This window comes from Stigmatopora nigra, chromosome 8 (genome assembly GCF_051989575.1).
Source record: "Stigmatopora nigra isolate UIUO_SnigA chromosome 8, RoL_Snig_1.1, whole genome shotgun sequence".
NCBI lineage: Eukaryota > Metazoa > Chordata > Actinopteri > Syngnathiformes > Syngnathidae > Stigmatopora > Stigmatopora nigra.
Genome location: NC_135515.1, coordinates 8554418 through 8575006, shown reverse-complemented (window position 1 = coordinate 8575006; position 20589 = coordinate 8554418). Strand labels below are relative to the sequence as shown.

General features: G+C 36.6%; 1 protein-coding gene across 3 annotated transcripts in view; it reads left to right on the top strand.

Annotated features, from left to right (window-relative positions):
- Positions 1–15200, top strand: part of LOC144200722 (cGMP-inhibited 3',5'-cyclic phosphodiesterase 3A-like) — a 28460-nt gene extending 13260 nt beyond the window's left edge. For 2 of the 3 annotated variants that reach the window (XM_077723003.1, XM_077723002.1), the window contains exons 2-15: positions 758–1003; positions 2196–2341; positions 2415–2530; positions 2898–3138; positions 3883–3959; positions 4403–4599; positions 5513–5650; positions 6014–6125; positions 6640–6747; positions 6846–7045; positions 7877–8080; positions 8297–8458; positions 10571–10802; positions 11029–15200. In XM_077723003.1, the coding sequence (XP_077579129.1) occupies positions 758–1003; positions 2196–2341; positions 2415–2530; positions 2898–3138; positions 3883–3959; positions 4403–4599; positions 5513–5650; positions 6014–6125; positions 6640–6747; positions 6846–7045; positions 7877–8080; positions 8297–8458; positions 10571–10802; positions 11029–11339 (2490 nt within the window). In that variant the 3' untranslated portion in view covers positions 11340–15200. The remainder of the gene's footprint in view (positions 1–757; positions 1004–2195; positions 2342–2414; positions 2531–2897; positions 3139–3882; positions 3960–4402; positions 4600–5512; positions 5651–6013; positions 6126–6639; positions 6748–6845; positions 7046–7876; positions 8081–8296; positions 8459–10570; positions 10803–11028) is intronic. The other variant, XR_013327180.1, reaches the window with a different exon arrangement.
- Positions 15201–20589: the final 5389 nt, after the last annotated feature.

Here is a 20589-nt window from a genome sequence, read left to right as displayed (position 1 = left end):
ATGAGTGATTTATTTTCCAACGCTTGCCAACGCTTACTTTAGCTGAGAACCTAAGTAGTATTGACTATAGTGAATAAAAGGGGCCCAGTAGGCTCATAGACGGTCAGAAGAATCTCATTTTGGACACACTGATCGCTTCGATCGTAAAATCTACAGTATATATAAAGTCATAAAAAGAGACTGGAGGAATAAAGTGTACCTAAGCCAATCATCTCTCACATACACTCATACTAGACCTTTACTGTTGTGTGTTGATGTAAGCCATTAAGCGGTGTGGCTTAATGATTCCATCAGGAGCTGCTGCAGGTTGGTGGTAAGGCCTATTCACACCACACTTGCTCGGTGTGAAAGGCTCGCAAGATTCCGTGCTAGGACAATTGCGATTGATTTTGGGCAAAATGCAGACTATATACTGTAAAGTGGTCACCAGGCCAGTCAGTCATAGGGCACAGGCATAGAAAGACAACAACTACTGTGCAATGCTCCAAACATATTTGAAAATGGTACCTTACTAGGAAATATATGTAATATTTTCCTTATATAACTTCATCATTTTTTTTTGGTCTGACTTTTTTTATGATTAGTATTTTGAGACACAACAGCTGCACGTTACTACGAGCAGGGCTTTTATTGAGCGCATTAATTACGTGTTTGTATTTTGGACGTTTGGTACTGTTCAGTAAACATTGTTGCCTGCAGGTTTATAATATAAAAACCCTGACTGACTGATTGACTTCTCTTGTCTTCTCACCTCTAGTCGTCGGGCACGAGTGTGGTGGTGGACATCTCAGTGATGGGTGAAGCGCACGGATTGATATCAGACTTGCTGGCGGACCCCTCGCTGCCCCCTAACACCTGCAGCTCTTTGAAGGCTGTCAGCAGCCTCCTCAGCACCCAGATTATCCTCCAGCCTCTCCATCGGCCCCACATGCCAACAGTCGCAAACACCTTCTCCGACTCAGAAGACGGGACAGATAAAGTAGAAAGACTGGCCATTCCAAGGGTGAGTCTTCCTCTCCGTCCTTTCTAATTATTTTGTCCCCCCTGGTCTCTAACTAATGAAAGTGAATATACATTTTAGAGAATTGATAGTTATTTCTCGGCAAACTCCACAAACTCACTCTTGCTCCTCTTAAAAGTAAATCCTTTATGTTTGCTATTGTATATGTTGGGTAGCGGTAATATAATAAAACAATTATGTATATGCCACTGAAGAACTTCTAAATGTTTTACAAGGCCGCTGCTTCAAAATGTATGCAGGCACTTAAGACGACAAGGCAACTAAATAAAGTGTATGATGCAAGAATGGCCAAATGGGAAAGTAGGTTTAAATGCTGCCTTAGTGCACAAAATAGAGCTCAATGAGATGCTGCTTGGCTTTGGTTGACTGATTTTATACTGTTTGTGAGTTCTCATTTAGCAATGGGGACAGTTGATTATTAAACTCAGTACTGTTCCCCATGTCAATTGACTTTTGAATGGAACAGTGCCATCAATGAAACATTGATTATTTGTAATGGAATTATATTGTTCTGGGCATCAGCTGCTGGTTGGCAACAAGCTCAGTGTGTATACTGCCTTCCACCCACTCTGGAGAGAAAGGTTTCACCTCACTTATGACCTTAATAGTACGAAATTGCAGTGAGGTAAATGGATAAATGGATGCATCTTGTCGATTTTTTAAATAATGATTGTGGAATGTGTTTAGTTCTGCATTTCATGCAAAAAACGACCATCTGTTGCGGGATTCTCTGGAAGCAAAAATACAGTTTCATGCTACATTGGTAGGATGCTTTTTCAGTTTTTTTCATGATGTATACCAATTAATATTCATAGCAAATGGTTTGACCCAATCTAAAAGCACTTGGAGACAACCATTCATGGTCACACTAATACCTAGGGGCAAGTTTTCAAAAAGCCTATCTTGCATGTTTGGGGTTGTGGAAGGAAACCGGAGTAGCCATAGAAAACCCACACAAGCCCAGGGAGAAAACACAAACTCCACACACTGAGGGCCAACCTAGGGTCGAAATGACGACCCTAGAATTGCGAGGCTGACATGCTAACCACTTGGGCCCCGGGTCCTGTTGCATTTTTTTTCCCACTGAATTTCAATTTATTCAACCCTTACATATAACCATATTTGAGTGTTTAAGTGATGAGATTGTATTGTATTTGTATTTTTGCATTGGCAGCGTCTGAGGCGGAGCCTTCCCCCAGGGTTGTTGCGGAGAATCTCATCAACATGGACCACAACCACATCAGCGACAGGACTACCTGCCATTGAGCCCGGACCTGTACGGAGAGACCGATCAGCTAGCATCAAATACACCACCGAAACGTAATGGCAATTTAACTTGTAATCAGGGGATTGGAACAATTGTTTTAACTCTCTTTTGTCTTTATAAATGCAGTGAATCATGGAGAAACTCGGTCATGACAACCATCTCAAAAAGCCGTTCCATGTCCGCTTCCTGTGCTGCATCTGTCACATTAAACCACTTCTGTAGCAAACCGCTGGGAAGACAAGGTGGGTAAAAAAGTTCCTTGTAAGTATAGATGGTACAGGATTATCCTTTGCTTACAATTTTGTGGAAAAAAGTTTGGAAAGTGAAAAGGACCTTTTTATCTGGTTCAATTACTGGCCTTTTGTTATTTTCTTATTTAAATAGCATGTACAAGAAAACACCCATAGACAAATAAAATGATTACTAAAGCTAGTCACTTGTAAAAACCAACAATATTAACTAAACACAAATGAAAACTATATGTATATATATATAACTTTGAGGATTTTCTCTTCCTATTCCCACTATTTCTAAGCATCCCAATTCTTGAATCCATGTAGTATCAGCCCTCATGTCTTAAATATCAAATGAATGAATTCTCTTCTGCAGGTTTCACCCATACCTCCATATCACCTCTGGGCTCTCCATGTCCATCACCCCCCATTCAGGGCACTCCTGTCTCCAGCCCAACTATCAAGACATGTTCAGTTCAGTTTCCTGAGATCGCTGGCCCGCTTATTGAGCAAACTAGCTGTGTGGTCTCCAAGAGCCACCACCGAGCCTTAACACACAGTCAGAGTGCCCCAAGCTCCACCACTCCTCACTGGCGACCTCCAGCACTCTGTAAGAGGTAAAAATAACTTCACACGCTGAGATGACAATTATTCATCACATTAACTCCCATGCTGTAGTGTTTTTGCATTGTAAGGCCATTTCCACCAACTTTTGGGTTTGACATAAGAAAATCAATTTGAGGCAGAAATCAACACTAGCTTTTACCTTAAGAATCTTTCATCCATATCTTATATAGAACTTAAACTATACATGACCTAAAGCCCCCATACTTCTTTTCCCGTGAATCATAATCTAATTGAGCTATTTTGGTCAAGAGCTAAGTGACGCTTTTTAAAATGTGTCACATTGCATTTAATTGCCGACTTGAAATTGCGGGACTAACAACCTTATTGGTGGGTATTTTTAATAGTACGCGGTCAGCAAATCTGGGAAGGGTTCCCTTAGTAACAGATTGAACTAAAGTGCCATGGAGATAATCTAATAAATAATAAAATAACTGTGCAAACTGTACAATACTGTTCCCCAAAAGGTGATTTCCCCCTCCAAAACAAACAACTATTTTTCCAAAAATCATTATTTTTGGTGTGTGGGGCTCCAACAACATTCCCTCTTGCTAATTAATACCATACATCTTCTAACAAAAGATGAACTGATCTATTATATCAAAATGAGAGTGGAATAACCGCCAGTGAGGAAATGAGTCACTTGATTTATCTGCATGAAGAGGAAAGGAAATGAGTCAGTAATCAGAGAATGATCAGAATGAAATAATGTGTATCCTCTGCCCTCTTTTCATCAGCTGTGGCAGGCCGTTTAGCAATCGACTGAACCATGGGGTGGAATCTATTGTTAAGACAGACCGAATACCCCGTCCAGGTAAACAGTAGATTTATGCCTGCATGCATTTCAGATCCTTTTGAATATTAACTACAAGTATAACACTAATAGTAAAAAAGCTGTTTTTGTAGCTCGAAAGGGGTTCGTTAAGACTGCCAAAAAGACTCATAGATTCATAAGACGACCAGTTTTTGCAATTATTTGTAGGTTTTTCTTTTTCTGGTAACAAATACTTAGTAAGAAGCTTAATAATGTTATTAAATAAAGATGATAGTGGGCTGGTTGAACACTAAATTTGCATGAGTGTGAATGGTTGTTCCTCTCATTGTGTCCTGCGATTGGCTGGCAACCAGTGGTGTCCTCTGTCTACTGCCAATAGTTGGGTGGAATAGACTTCAGCACCCTCGTGACACTATATGAATAAGGAGAAGGGAGAATGAATGAATAAATAAGGATACAAGCTGATTGCGCATTCCTCACAGATGAGCGTGCTGTCACCTCATCAGACTATGACAGCACCTATGACAGCACTTATGAGACCAACCACAGTGACAGCAGCGACTTTGCACAGAATGAGGAAGAGGCCGAAGTAGGAAAGAAGCTGTCTGAGACAAGGGAAGGCTGCTCAGAGTACCCATCGGAGGGCATCGTTTTGCACCCTTTGCTGCCATCCCCTGAGGTTAGCAAACAGTTTTCATTTGATGGTGAGGCCAAAACATTGTTGATCTAATCTTATTATTTACCCTATTTCCCAAATTACAAGTTAAACATAATCAATTACAACTTATGTATATGTATGTTTTTTCATGATTAATAAACATTTATCCATATATAAAGCACATGGGATTGATTCTAAGGCACACTGGGTTTTTGGAAACATGTAAGTTTTAGGTCGAGAATGTAGTGTGAAAAATACAGTATTTTTTTTTTTACTACCAGGAAAAGTAGGAATATGGATGGATGGTCATAATTTGTTTGAGTTTTTTAATGTGGCATTTTAAAATTTAAATTCAAAATTCACAAACGATGTGAATGCTTATTTTTCTTTTTTTTTTTTTGGTGTACTTAGTCAGAACACTGAGATATATTACTATTATTATTATTTTTTCTTTACTGAAAGTATTGGAATATTTGCAGGCTGTTTAGCATCAGCAAAAAACACTGGGCATCTGTTTGCTGGAATGGCTACAAGGCTCATTGATTTAGGACAGGCGGAAGTGTCAGCTAAAGCAAATATTTATCCCCAAATTCTATCTAGAGAATTCAAGTGCTTTGCTCCCACCAGCTTGCTTTCACTGCTGCTGTTGATAGTTTACATGCTCAGACAGTAAATTTACTTGGCAAATTTACAGGTTTGGATTCATGATGAATGGAAATATGTAACATCATGGTTGTATATAACCGCATTGTGTCTTCTTTGCTATTTTCTGCGTGGTTCACATACATCAGTGAGAATTATTTGGGCCTATTGTAAAGTAGAGTATTGTTGTAAAATAACTCACGTTAAAATTGAGTGTGTTTGAAAAATAATACTTTTATCAATAATTTATGCAATTCTTTCTTTATCTTGTTTTTCTTTTCTCAATCCATAGAACAAGCTCGTCCTGGCCAAAGAACCTATGGTGATGCCAGGGTTAGACCCTCTTTTGAGTCAACTCAACAAATGGAATTTTCCAATTTTCAGTCTTGTGGAGAAAACTCACGGAAAAACGGGTTGCATTCTCAGCCAGGTAACGGCAAAGTGGCTGTGTAATCTTTGTGGCATTTAATTAATGGCAACATATTCATATTAATGAAAGCGAATATGAAATTTGTGCATTGGCTTAAAGATAAGGAGACAGGCAGATAGCAGGAAAAACAAAATGTCAATATAGTCAAATGGAAGGTTTACATTTGTATAAGAGTTGGCATCTTAAAAAAACACAATATGAAGTTGATTCATGAGAATAATTCAAGCACAAATGGACTTTTAATATCTAATGGTTAAATAAAAGAAACTAAATCCAACAAAATTAAATACAACTGTGATTTAAATACACTACATGGGATCCTGCATTAATGACACTTTTTTAAAATTGTTTACTCCATCCCAGGTATCCTACAGGCTTTTTGAAGACTCAGGTCTGTTTGAGACTTTCAAGATTCCTGTTATAGAGTTCATGAACTACTTCCATGCTTTGGAGAACGGTTATAGGGATATTCCTTGTAAGTACAATTTATGTCAATTTTAATTGCTTTTTCAGTGAAACATAAACACTTGAGGACAGCGGGGAACATAAAAAAAACACACGTATCTCATCTTATCAAATACAGATCATCAACAACTTTTTTGAGAAAATATTATATAGTTTTTGATTGCTTAATGTGGGTAAATAACAGCTAAACTAAACAAATGTAGTGTGTATGTATATCATTGCCTGCCATGCTATGTCCCAAATTATCTTTTTTTTCTAACAATATTTCAATATTTTTCTAATTCATTACATTTTTCCCCCACAACTAAGGGAGAAGGACTCAGGGGACATAGTTGTATGGCTTGTAAAAAGGGTAATTAGTTGGAATGACTTCAGCAGAATATGCAATCCAACTCCACAGCTTTCTTTGTTTACAAATAAACACGTTTTAAAATTGCTCTCAGTCTCACAAAAAGAGTTTACTACGACCCCACCGTTTTGAGGCTGTACTTCATGGATTTACTGCCCTCTGCTGCTTGGTACAGATCACAACAGAATTCACGCCACTGACGTGCTGCATGCTGTTTGGTACCTCACCACTCAGCCTGTGCCCAGTTTACCCTCTCTTGTGACTGAGAACGGCATACACACTGGTGAGAAGCCTTTCTTTGACGCATCCCAACATCACCCACGAATCCGAGCAAAATCTCAAGAGACATCTTTTATTTTTGTTTTGTCTCTTTGCCTTAAGACTCAGCAAATGGAATAACCTCTGGTGCTACGGCCTTTCTGTCATCCAAGAGGCACTCTTTTCTGGAAGATGGCTATGGCTCATTGTCTGGCCTAATTCCAGGCCTGGAGCTGATGGCCTTATATGTAGCTGCTGCCATGCACGATTATGACCATCCAGGAAGAACTAATGCCTTTCTAGTAGCAACCAGTGCACCACAGGTAATTGAAAAAGGGATTTTGAAATATAATCATTACATTTGAAGAAGGATATACTCCTGGGCTTTACCCCTTACATAGGTACGTGGATGATCCAACATTTTTTTTTTACCCTTAAGTCCTATAGGCAGTGAGTGGCCAGGTGGAAGAGTGGTTAGCGCGTCGGCCCCACAGTTCTGAGATCGAAGGTTCAATCCTAGATCTTGCTCTGGGGACTGTGCTTGTTCTCCCCGGGCTTGCATGGGTTTTCTCTGGTTCCTCCGGTTTCTTCCCACATCCATAAAACATCCATGGTGGCCAGGTTGAACACTCTAAATTGCCCCTAGTTATGAGTGTGAGGATGAATGGTTGTCTGTCACCTTGTGCCCTGTAATTGGCTGGCCATCAATTCAGGGTGTCCCACGCCTGGTCTATGTCGTTTGATGGGAAAGGCCCCAGAACCCCCTGCGACCCTTGTGAGGATAAGGGATACAGAAAATGAATGAATAAAATTCTACCCGATGGGGGTTCTTTCACCTGACTTCAGTACAGGCAGCGGGGGACCAATTCCCACTGTGCGGAGTGGGGCAGGCACTATTATTGAGAGCACAAATGGTTATCTGTCTTAATGCGTGTCCCACAACTCACTGCTGACCAGTCTACGGTGTAGTCAGCGTTTTGTCAGATGTCAGATAATATAGTCTTTTGTTAGCTATTATAGATCAAATACACACAACAAAAAAAACAAGCAACCGGGTGCATAAGTGTGTTTTTTTTAAGTAACATGATGATTTTAAAGCTTTTATGTGAGGAGAAATCAACTAAATTTCTAATTGAAATTCTGTTTCAATATAGGCTCTTCTATACAATGACCGTTCTGTCTTGGAAAACCACCATGCTGCTGCAGCATGGAATCTCTTCATGTCGCGTCCAGATTACAACTTCCTGGTTAACCTTGAACATGTTGAGTTCAAACGCTTCCGATTCCTTGTCATTGAAGCAATCTTGGCCACGGACCTAAAAAAGCACTTTGACTTCCTAGCAGAGTTTAATGCCAAGGTAAAAAAAAAAGGACAATGCCACACAAGGTCCAGTGTATTTTACTTTAAAGTTTATTATGGTGTTAAAAAAATGAACACAATCTGTTAACACCTTTTACTTTTACTGAGTAATGTGTCTTACATTGTATAGTTTGTGATAAATGGGAAAAATAGGGGGGGGGGTTCTTCACACATCATAACAGAGTCTTTCTCTTTTTCATGTATATGTACACAGGTGGGTGACGAAGGAATGTCTGGTATTGACTGGACAAACGAAAATGACCGATTGTTAGTGTGCCAGATGTGTATTAAGCTTGCTGACGTCAATGGACCACTCAAGTGTAAGGATCTACACTTGCAATGGACTGAAGGCATTGTCAACGAGTTCTATGAACAGGTAGGATTATAAACCTGTGCAATGCTTAGGCTGTTTTACATTTTTGAGCTAAAGATCATCTACAGCTTCAGTTATAAACAGCACACACTGAATTAGTTTATTCAGATGTGTAATGATATCTCATCACAAGATGCAATAAACCCTCCTCGATAAAAATGTGTTTTTTTTAATTTTTACTGGATAATGTCTTCACAATTGGGATATTTAGTGACAGGCTACTGTTAAGATTAGCACTTTTTACAGATTCCAGCATTGGAACTTCTGTCGTCAACAGAGGACACTTTTTCAATAGGAAACATATATTTGATCCAATGAGAATTTTATTTCATCCCGTATTGGGAATTTTTTAATATAACACTTAGATTTTGAGAATTGGAAAAGGTTAAACCAGCCTTTTATTTTGTTGAACTTAAACATTTTTCTTTTTGTTTGCTACCCATTGAAAAATTGAAAATAGATAGTGTTGTTTTAAATTTTTTAATTGAATCTTTGTGAAGGAATAATTTCTCATGAAAAACACGTGTTAAATATTATTAGGCAGCACGTAGACCTAATTAAGTGCTTGGACATTGTTTAAGCATTGTTAATATCCTCCCATGTTATTGTGTGAAATTGCTTGTGTAATACTAATGAACAATAAGAATGGAAATGCTTCTGATTGCTCATGCAGTTATTTCTATCCGGTTCTGATTGGAATTGCAGTGTATACATGGAAACAAATCTTGCTCTTGTCCCTCTGAGACCTGCCTTTTTGCATTTGAGGAAGCTACTGCATATGGAAAAACTAAATTATGAATAGATCTAAGTCACAATTTTCCCCATAATGTATTCAAGAAAGATACAATTGTCAAAAACTTTACTGACAGATCTGATATCCTTCTAGCCATTTGTATTTATACATGTGTGTGACAAATTGTACACAAATTCCTTTAGGGCATGTCTTCCAAAGAAAAACTATCTTTGTGAATAACTGATGTCAGGCGTCAGGATAGAAAACTTGCCTTAATGTAGCATGCGATACGATTTTTGTATGAAATATATTCATGAAGTCATACGTATGCTCAGCATGTATTTTGTTTATTTCGGGTTAATGAAGAGAATCATTGTAATTTGGAACATTACACAACAAAACAAAGTAATACATTATTAATTATGTGTTACTATTCAGCCTCTGATACAGTAATTACCAACCACACTGCCTGCGTTGAAAGTTCATTTGAGGCGGCGCAGAAAATTATTTATCCATTGGTCCATCTATTCATGCAGGTTTCATGTTGCCATAACAGTCTGAGCCAAAATGTCTTCGTTGTGCATAAACATGAACTATAACCACATTAGGCTTGGATTTTATGTAATATTTTAAAGTTAAAATAACAGATTAAAGCAGGAAATTCTGTGATATGCAGTCATCATAGCTGATGTTTACGTGATTATGCATCCATTGTTCAGCTGTGTCTTAAACCATCACAGTACAAAAACAGGAAGGCATGCAAAACAAAGAGCTCATAGAATAAAGGAGGGACAGCCAGGATAGTTCCACTATAAAATGTCTTCATCGGAAATGATTTCAATCTCTGAGAATCAATGTAACCGGTATAGTCACAAACATATCTTCTGATTTTCACTATAATTATGCAGATTCCAATTTTCATTCATTCTTTTTCTCTACTGCTTATCCTCACAAGGGTTGTGGGGGTGCTGGACGGACAGCGACTCACATTCACACACATACTTAGGGGAAGTCGAAAATGTTAAAAACGCATACTTATATACCCTCATCTCATCTCATTTTCTGAACTGCTTTATCGTACACTTAAACCCTACAAATTAATTTGCTTTATTATTAAGTCAAACACTACATGTTTACATTCTATGTGCATTTTCTTTCTATCTGTGATGAAATCAGACAACTGTTCATAAACATCTGATTTCCATGATAGTTTCTCCCTAAATGCTTATCAATTGTTTACATTTCTTATACAGCTGTACACTACACTACTAGTACACTAAGATTGAAACCCAATAACTTTAGAGTTTCAAGAAAAAACATTAGTACAGTATTTGATCCACATGAATGTTAACCTTTATTAATAATAGTTTGCCCATTTCTAGGGGGATGAGGAAGCAAGCCTGGGCCTTGCCATCAGCCCATTCATGGACCGGTCAGCACCACAGCTCGCTAAATTACAAGAGTCCTTCATCACTCATATCGTGGGTCCCCTCTGCTCCTCATACGATTCGGCCGCTCTGATGCCAGGTGATTGGGTCGACTTGCCTGAAGAGCAGGATGAGCCAGAAGAGGTTAAGGAGATTCAAGATCCCACAGAGCAAGAGGGAGATTTGGGTGAGGAAAAATAGCCAGTGTACTAGAATTGGGGATGGGAAATTATTCCACAAAGGGTTTCAACCCATCGGGAGGACACCTTTTTCTTGGAATTGGATTGGAACAGTATTTTTTTAAATAGTGTCTGTCCTTCATGGGAAAAAAAATCTAGGTGTTTGACACATGAAACTGAAAAATCATTAGGATGACTATTCTTAAAACATGTCATGTCATTTCTGTCCCACAGAAAGGCAAACGACAAAGAAAGAATGCAGGAGAAAAGTGTTCTGCCAGATCACGTCGCACCTCTTGGAAAACCATGAAATGTGGAAGAGGGTCATTGCTGCAGAAGTCCAGGAGGAAGCTATGAAAGAAGACCCTAACTGTCTTAGCACATCTACCGACCCAATTACAGCCATACACGAGGAAGAAGAGGAACAAACAAGTAGAGAGGAAGATGATTTGACTGAATGCTTTGATAAAAGTGAGGAGGCACCAGCTATAGAAGACGAAGACATCCTTTTACAATCAGGAACTAAAGAGGAGGAATCTGAGTGATCGTATGTAGAATGACCGCCTTTCGAACCGGGAATTCATTGAACCGTGGTTTGTTTGCTCTCCTAACTTGCTATGGCAGCCAGCACATCACTTTGACACAACACTGTAGATGATTTTTTGGGGTAATTTGTGCCTAACCACAACAGGGTTTATGACTAAAAATGGTGGGTGAAGCATAAGATGTGTCTTCGATGGAAGACAAATAATTTATGTCATTCATCATATCCAGAACTTAACTAGCCTGACCATTCTTCCCGATATGCAGATCAACAGTGAGTAATACTGAACAGGGTGCGTAAGAAATGTTCCAGAACTTGTCTCATAAAAGCTATATCTTCAACACAAACAAGCATTTGGTGGCAGGGCAATTTCTGCTCACTATGCCCTCAAGTAGTTCTTTGCTGAAAAAACATGTTATTAATTTAGCAACCTCTCAGCTAACAAGGTTAATGATATCAGTCGGAGGATCATAGTTGAATCCTTGCTAGAGTTCAAGAAAATGGAAGTTTCAAGGGGCGGGGGGATGTATGAAATGATATCCTGATATCTAATATATTGTCACATTAATCCTTTCACTTTTCTGCCACTGCTCTTGTTGCTTCTAGCCTGCAAAGTTCCAAAGTTGACTTCCTCATTTAGACAATGAGATTAAATCCTGGGAAAAGGCAGTTCCACTTTAAGATTGGCAACACGGGAACATGAATTGGAGATTGTGTTATCGCATGTCTTATGAATGCGAGGTTGGAATTTATATACGCATACAGTGCTAAGCCACAAACATGTTTTATACAGAGGACAAAAAAAGGCTGTTCAACAAAGACCTCCCTGAAAGTTTTACCTTCAAACAAAGAAAAAAAATATTCAAAATATTTTTTCTTTGCGTCAAACAATAATGTGTTCACATGCACATTTCCACCCAAAGTATACAAACACATTGAAAGGTCACACAACTCAGGAAGACAGAGGAACAAAACAAAGATAATCTACTTTATCAGCGCTTCCAGTTCGCTTTAACGACTATAAATGTTTTTACAACATCCCTATACTTGATACACCCCCCCAACAAAAACAAACACAAACATAACAGTAACTTAATATTTGATCAAGTACTTAAATGATCTGTTCAACTCTAGTTCTTCCTTCTTGTTTATGCGTTGTAAGAAATTACTATACTGTATGACTTAATACTTTTACGTCACGGCAGGGTCTTTTTTGCTAAAGGGAAAAAATGTTTGAGTAGTGCAAAGCAATTAACAGTACGAACACCTGGAAAAATTGTTAATGCGGAATCAAACAAAGAAACAAAGCCCTCAATGGTCACTGAAATAACTTAAAGCATGTAAGTTTAATTCAACGATTATAATGGCAAGCATACGAAAATGCCACTTCATTTATTGTATGTAGAGGAAATGTGGTCATGCTCTGCTTCATCTGGCACACCATGTCTTGAATTTGTGCACAATTAAATCCTACAGGCATCCTGCAAAATCCCACTGCTCATTGTAGGAAACCTTTGGCCTAATTGTTGGTTATGGTCTATTGTTAAGAACACCTAAAACATTGGACTAATCTTAAAAGTGTGATCTAAATCTATTCTGGTACTGTATTTAAGCACAAGTTTCATGGACCTGAACTTTTCATCTCTATACCTTTTAAGCCTTACCTAAATTTGTTTAGTAAAATGCATCATCATGTTTATAACGTATAAAGCAGATGACCAACTCTAATATGATAAGATATAGTTCCAGATGCGATTGATTGTGCGACGCAGAGTTAATTAAGTTGTGCTTGAGTATTCTTTTCAGGTACCTATACCAAGACAGGGTAAACACCCTTTAATATCTGTTAAAAAAGAAGAAAAGGCCTTGTTTGAACCTAAGACAACTCATCAGTTTTCATGGTTAAAGTACCACCACTTTGTTCAAGGCAAGTGTTGTTAACAGTTCTAAGAAAAAATGTGACTCATTGACTTTCAATCTTTTTTGTACGGTACTTTTCATTATCTGTTCTTGTATTTCAGTGACCATTGAAGGATATTAGAATTTCAAATTGCATCAAATTTAGGATCAGCTTTTGATCTTGGTCCAAATGCTCAGGCAAAACGTGGTGGCTAAGATCCCAATGGCCAAAAGATTGACCTTAAGAAGAGAAAAGCGAGACTCCAAATGTAGCATTTCTTTTTTAACCTTTTGTTAGTGATGAACACAATAATATAGTAGAAAACATCTATTGTTGCAAGATTCTAATTCCTATACCGAAAAATGTGAAGTCTTGGGTTACCATTACAATTTTACTACATTTTTGCCTTGCAGTAACTAGAGTTTCAATCAAGAGTAGCTGACCAATTGAAGTGTTCAACAACAAAGGTAATGGAGGCCCAAGACTTCTTTTTGGTACTTTATGTATGTCAGGATACTTTTTTTTCAAATACAAATATAGTGCTCTACGTACAATACTTTATTGGAATTTAATGTTTATGCATTAATCTATACTGTTTATCTTGTTCACTGTCCTGAAGGGGTGGAGCCTATACCCAGGGATTTGGTGAGAGACAGGGTCCCCCTTGGATTTATTGATTACCTCACAGGACAACATTCACCTACAGGGAAGTCTGATCATTCATTTATCTATTTTGTAATGCCAATCAGTTGGGAAAATTATCTGGATTTCCATGAATTTCCGTATCTTCTTTTGCTAAGATACTCCCTCTAAAAGTTTTGGGTTAGGGTTACATCTCCAAAGTATTGTTAATTTTATTAATTCAGTAACATATGGGTAGATCCTACATCACTCAGGTACGTAGAACAAGCCATGTCAAACTTCCGCAAACTTCAGTAAACTTGATTCAATCGTCCCTAACTAAAAATAAATTGTGAGTTTGCATTTTATGGCGGTCATAAAAAAATATGTGATGATTAACAACGATAAAATGAAATGTGGGATGCACTATTGTGAAATAACTACTGATACTACAGCTGCATTTTGGAATTTTCATTATTTTGTACGAGAAGCATTTAATGACATTTAAACAAAGCAGTTTAAAAGATTGAAACACCTCAAATATTTTTCCCTAAAATCTTGGAGAGTTCGGCATGGGGCCAAAAATATACAGAATATTTCCATGGCTTACATCACAGAAGTCAGATTTAGCTTTGTTGAACTTCAAAGACTGTAGGAAACAAGAGAAGAATTATTGTGAACTACAATTCCATCTGCGTAAGAGCATGCATGCTACTAAAGGTCAGCTAGTATTATGCAAGGTTTTAACACTAAGCACTCTGTTATTAGGCATACTTAACACCCCTCACAAAATGCTTCAGGTGCATTTAGTCTTCCCATAAATGGTGACCCCTTTGTATTTCTATCCTTTTAATCGTTATGTTTGGAATTACTGGAGGACAAACCATAGTGAGTTTCAGAAAAGCCCTAGATCTTAAAGTTTATGATTCCATTAAATCCACAGCACACTGCATCCATGCACTAAATGATTATTTCTCTTTTAGCTACAAACAAGCACATTATTCTTTTTGTCCAGTAGCGAGAAACACATTTGAAGATGAAATATGAATGCAATATAACAAAAAAATATATATACACATATTTTGCAATTAAGCTTGAGTCAATAAGATGGTATGATTTAAAAAAAATAATAATTGAGTAGGCTTGTTTGTAAAAAAATGCCCTACTGTGACCTAACTATTTAACTCGTTTGAGTTTTTCCAAGATTAATACTTGCACATTAATGAGCTTGATCTATTGCACAGTTATCAACATGCCCTTTGTGTTAAATAGGGCTAAGCCCTGCAATGTAATGCCCCTGACTGCTTAAATATATGTACAAACATGTGTATGTGTGTGTGTGTATGTATATATATATATATATATATATATATATATATATATATATATATATATATATATATATATATATATATATATATATATATATATATATATATATATATATATATATATATATATATATATATATATATATATATATATATATATATATATATATATATATATATATATATATATATATATATATATATATATATATATATATATATATATATATATATATATATATATATATATATATATATATATATATATATATATATATATATATATATATATATATATATATATATATATATATATATATATGAGAAGTAAAACTAAAAAAATACACAAAACTAAGACATACAAAAGAAATACAACATAGCAAGGAAAAAAGAGGAAAAAAAACGTGAAAGATAATTTTTTGCAGGTCCCAATACCTTGTGCCAAAGCTATTGGGTATCATTGTATCTGACGCACATGCATCAAGAGGTATCCTATACCACACATCTTTCACTAAAGATTGTTATGAGTATCTTGTTTGGCATAAATATTTAAAGATTCTTTTTTCTGTTGCTCTATTTAAAAGAAAAGTCATTTCAATCTGACTAAATAGACTGCTGTGCATGTGTGCTGCCTCCCATATTAGATGGAATACATGACTTTGAGCTTCAAGCTCTGTGCACTGTATATATCCTTCTCACTGTGCAGTATTATTAATGCCTCACTTTGCAATCTAACGTGCATATGATCTTAATAGCACTGTTTCATCTAGAGTGCTGAACTTGTATTTTCCCCAAAAGCCCCTGTTTTTTGTGGGTCAAGTCGGACTGATCTGCCTCACAAACAGTGCTCTACAGCACATTAATGAAAATCACTTTAGAAAAAAAAGAAAGCTGTGACAAACATTATTATTATTGATGAATGGTTCATAATGTTCATGCATGTTTCTCACAAAGCTGTTGTGATGCTTTGAAGGAAGAATGAGCTGCCTCATTCTGGTTTATATACCAAATGAGCTCCATTGTGTGAATGCCCACATCCAGTCTTCTATTTTACACCATTTTGTACATTTGCATTAGAGTCCAGCACAACATACTTTTTTTTCTCGGAAATTACTGTGCTTGCTCCCTAATTAACCCTATAGTAGGTAGTCCAATATTTTTTTGTCTATAGGCCCATGATTTGAAGCAATCAATGGCAGTTTCTTATTTAACCAAAATTGTACCATCAGTAGTGGTCTAGGGGTGAAAATAAATTGCTAAACAGCCAACAGTGGCTGCCTGATTTAGTTTTAGATACAGTAGCTACAGAATTAGAAAAATGAAGGACAGTTACATATTATTGCAACAATAAGGAAAACACAATATAAGGAGTAATGTCACGAGAACAAAGATTAAATCTTGGGAAAAAAAAGATAAAAGTAATTTGCATTTTGTTGTAATTTTATAATTGCAACTTTTAATGTTGCAAAAGTGGAGGGGTGGAATTATCAGAAAGAAAGTTTCAAAATGGGCAGAACATGTATCATAAATAGTATTAGTAGTATAAAGTCATAGTGCCATGGGTAACTATTATGTTGGTACTACAGTAATACATAATTCATGTCAAATTATTTTAGCAGAAAGTTGCAATAAAATCAGACTAAAATTGAAATGTTATGAAAAATAATCGGGGAAAAAATCACCATATGAAAAAATATGGTATGGTTGGAAGAAAAAAATATTACAAGCCTAATTTTACAAGCCGGTGTACTACATGTAGTACTAAGCTCTCAGTCCTATGTATAATCCAATAATGACTCTGCATAGCTTCTGCATCAAAATGTGCTTTACTTTTTACACAACTTTTCCATTAGTTTTCCTTGCTATTTTTTTTTTTAATCTTTAAATCAAACAGCTCCGGCCTCTACAATATAGAACGATATTAATATTTGCAATACAAACATGCTTTCAGTAGCTTTTTTATTTTTAAGACAAATTCTTAAACTTATTGTATGATGTCCTTCTGGCCTGGTAGTTGAAAGTTATAAATTTACAACTAAAACAAATGCTCATCAAAGTATGGTATTTTCTTTGAGGAATGCTGCAAACCTTAATATAACACACCAAAGAGATTGTTAAACTTTCTGATGTTAGTATTTTGAACAAAATGGTAAAAAGGAATGAATTTTACTCCTCTGTTCTGTGGGTGCAATGGAGATAGATCATAATGAGCCTATTTTCCGTGGAGTGTGTCCGTGTGCTGCTCCTTAAGATGCTAAATTAGTGAAATTTCTCTCCAGCGCAGACCATGCTGCACATGTTTTGGAATTTGATAGACTAGTCAGTGCCAAGTTCAACATACTGTGGCCATAAGGGTGTTTCTTTGCCACCCCTTTTCCCCTTGATTATGGCTTCTTTACACTCCCTTTAAAACATTGTCGTGTTTGCATGCACTGCTTGTCTAAAGGACAAAAAAAAAAAAAAAAAAACAGTAGTTGACTTTGCAGAATTTCACTGCAAACTTGTTATGAGGAAATAAGAGCAAACCTGATGGGCAGATTACATGACATGGGAAATGACATGCAGATCTAGTAGGATCTGCACTGTGAAATGGGATCATAGAGAGAGCCTTTCACTCGTGTGGCCCACCACCCTCTAAAATCTTGCCTATGCTCGTTTCATGATTTTAGAAATACAGTAAAGTAAAGATGGCACTAAAAAAACAGTTCTTCATACAGTGATCATGAAGGTTGGATCTACAGCGTAGCCATATTTACTAACGATCAATTGCGAATGAAACATGTCGACATCCACCTCACGTCGACAGGGCTGCGTATGTTTGCATCTGCCTTCAGCATAATTCCTTTAGATTAGTGAAGGGACTATTTCATAGTGAACTAAGAACGTGTGCCATTCGTCTGATAAATCGTCACTTGCACAGGGCGTATATGAGAGGACAGATACTTATCAAACCTACCTTGGCGCCAACCTTACATTTAAATTACAAAACAGCGTTTACATGGCCTGTGCTGGGCTCGTATGAAAATTCAAAGTCACCTTTTATTCAGGAGCACACAGTCTACAAAAATTGGGTCTGTTCTTTTTTTCTAAATCAACCTTTAGCTTGGCTCTGAATCAGGCTGGAAAAAATGGGCCTATTGTGTTAAGACAGGTGTTTTCATGTCTCATAGCAGTTTTTGTTGTTTATCAACAAAATCATTTTTTGTTGTCGTTTATTATTGTTTGTCGTGCCATACCATTTTCATATGGATTGTGCGAATGGTACATTGCTTGTTGTGACCAAAACACTTTTTTTTAGTTGGATTGGTTATGTTTATGATCTTCTAAACTACTATAGCAGGCACTTGCACTCACAATACACAACACATGTAGCAATACTGATGGGGAAGTTGTGTGATCCACAAGTATTTGTTTCAGTGGAATATAACATTTGATTCCTTGAACTCATTTGAATTTGTATAGAAGAATATATACTGTACATATTTCAAAAGTATATTATATTAAAAAAAAACTTTTAGAAAAATATTTATTTTTACTGTTTTGTAATTTAGACACAAAACTGTAGCTCCTCTATTGCCAGACTTACTGGAAGTGCCTCTTCAAAATGTATTACAAAATAACTATACCATACATAGGGAGGATTAGAAATTGTCACTAGCAAAGCAGTGTTGATGTTGTAATGTGACTATTATTGAATTACATGATTTACAAATACTTTCAGTGTCTTTGTCCTGTTTGTCCAACAACACAAACAGTACTGTAAGAGGTTTTTTTTCTTAAATCATGGGATCATAATACTTTATTTTGTATTTAATGTAGGCCATTCAGAATGAACGATGCATAATTTAAGTGGATATTTGTGTTTACATGACAAAAAGGTACTACGGATCCATTACCAATCCGGTAAGTGAACATTTTACATACATTGCAGTAATATTTCCTTTTTAAAATGTTTTTATTTGTATTACCTTATCACAACTGTGATAAGGGTTTAACATGTTTTGTTATTTTATGTTCAAATTTAAAAAAATATATTTTATGTGGGGATAATTATTATAAAATACATATAGACTAATAATTGCTGGATCACATTGGCCTCATTTTTAATTAAATGTTCCCTCTTCTTAAATGACTTATTAACGTACAAAATCTCATGATCAAATGTTTAAATTAACCAACAAAAAAAAAAGGATTTCCTGTGGGGGTAAATGTTTCAAAATATAGACTAATCATAGCTGGACCACATTGGTCGCATTGTTTCAAAATTAGGTGTTCCCCATTTCTAAATCACCCACTGACACCCAAAATCGCATTATCAAACTACGGCTTAGTTAAGTCACAAGAAGGAAATAAGTGCCGAGTCATAAAAAAGTGTTTGTAGCACAGGACAATGCCTGCTTACACAAATGGCAAGTAGCGTTCTGTTTGTCATATGATATTACTGCAGTAAGCCGTATCTAATCACATGACGCCACTTCTTACTATAGGTCTGTAGCCCAAAGCCATAGTCACGCAACTAAATTCCACAGAAAAGCAATTTTTAGGTATAATAATAATAATAATAATAACTTCACAACATGAGTTAATATAATGCACAATGATTACTGCTTCACATTAGTAAAAATAATAAAAACGAGTGATTTGAATGCCAAATTATAAAGTGACCCACATATACAAATATATTTTGCACCAAGGAATGTGAATTCATCAGTTCAAACCCTTTTCACATCAATCAATTAGCTATCTTGTTGTTATTCTTCATAGTATTGCCTGAATATCCATTCTTTAAGTTACTTACTAGCTTCTCTCTGACTTTTCAGGTGAAAATGCATGGTAACCAGACAGGAATATTCAAACAAAACTCGCGTCATCAGTCCAGGTTGAATGAACCACGTGTAACCACGGCAACATAAAAAAATCATTTGGTCTATTATCGGTTCACACTGTGCCAGCTGTGAACAAAGGAGGTCAACCAATGTGTTTTAACATTCATCATCTCTCAAGAGTGCGGGTGTGATATGAACATAAAGCCTATCCCTTGCAGGCTTGCAGCAATGTAAAATCAGGTGAAGACTACAACGTCACTGAGCTCACCTGGTACAAACCATTCAGCTCATAGAGGGAGAAATGGTTACAGTTTATTGTAAAAAGTTACAGTAATTTACAGTGTCCAATCAGCCTACCATGCATATCTTTGGAATGTGGGAGGAAACCGGAGTACCCGGAGAAATCCCATGCAGGCCCGGGGAAAACATGCAAACTCCACACAGGTGGACGTGACCTGGATTTACAACCAGGACCCCAGAGCTGTGAGGCCGACGCGCTAACCACACGTGCCACATGGCTGCCCCCCCAAATAATATTAATAATAATAATAATCATCATGATCATCATGATAA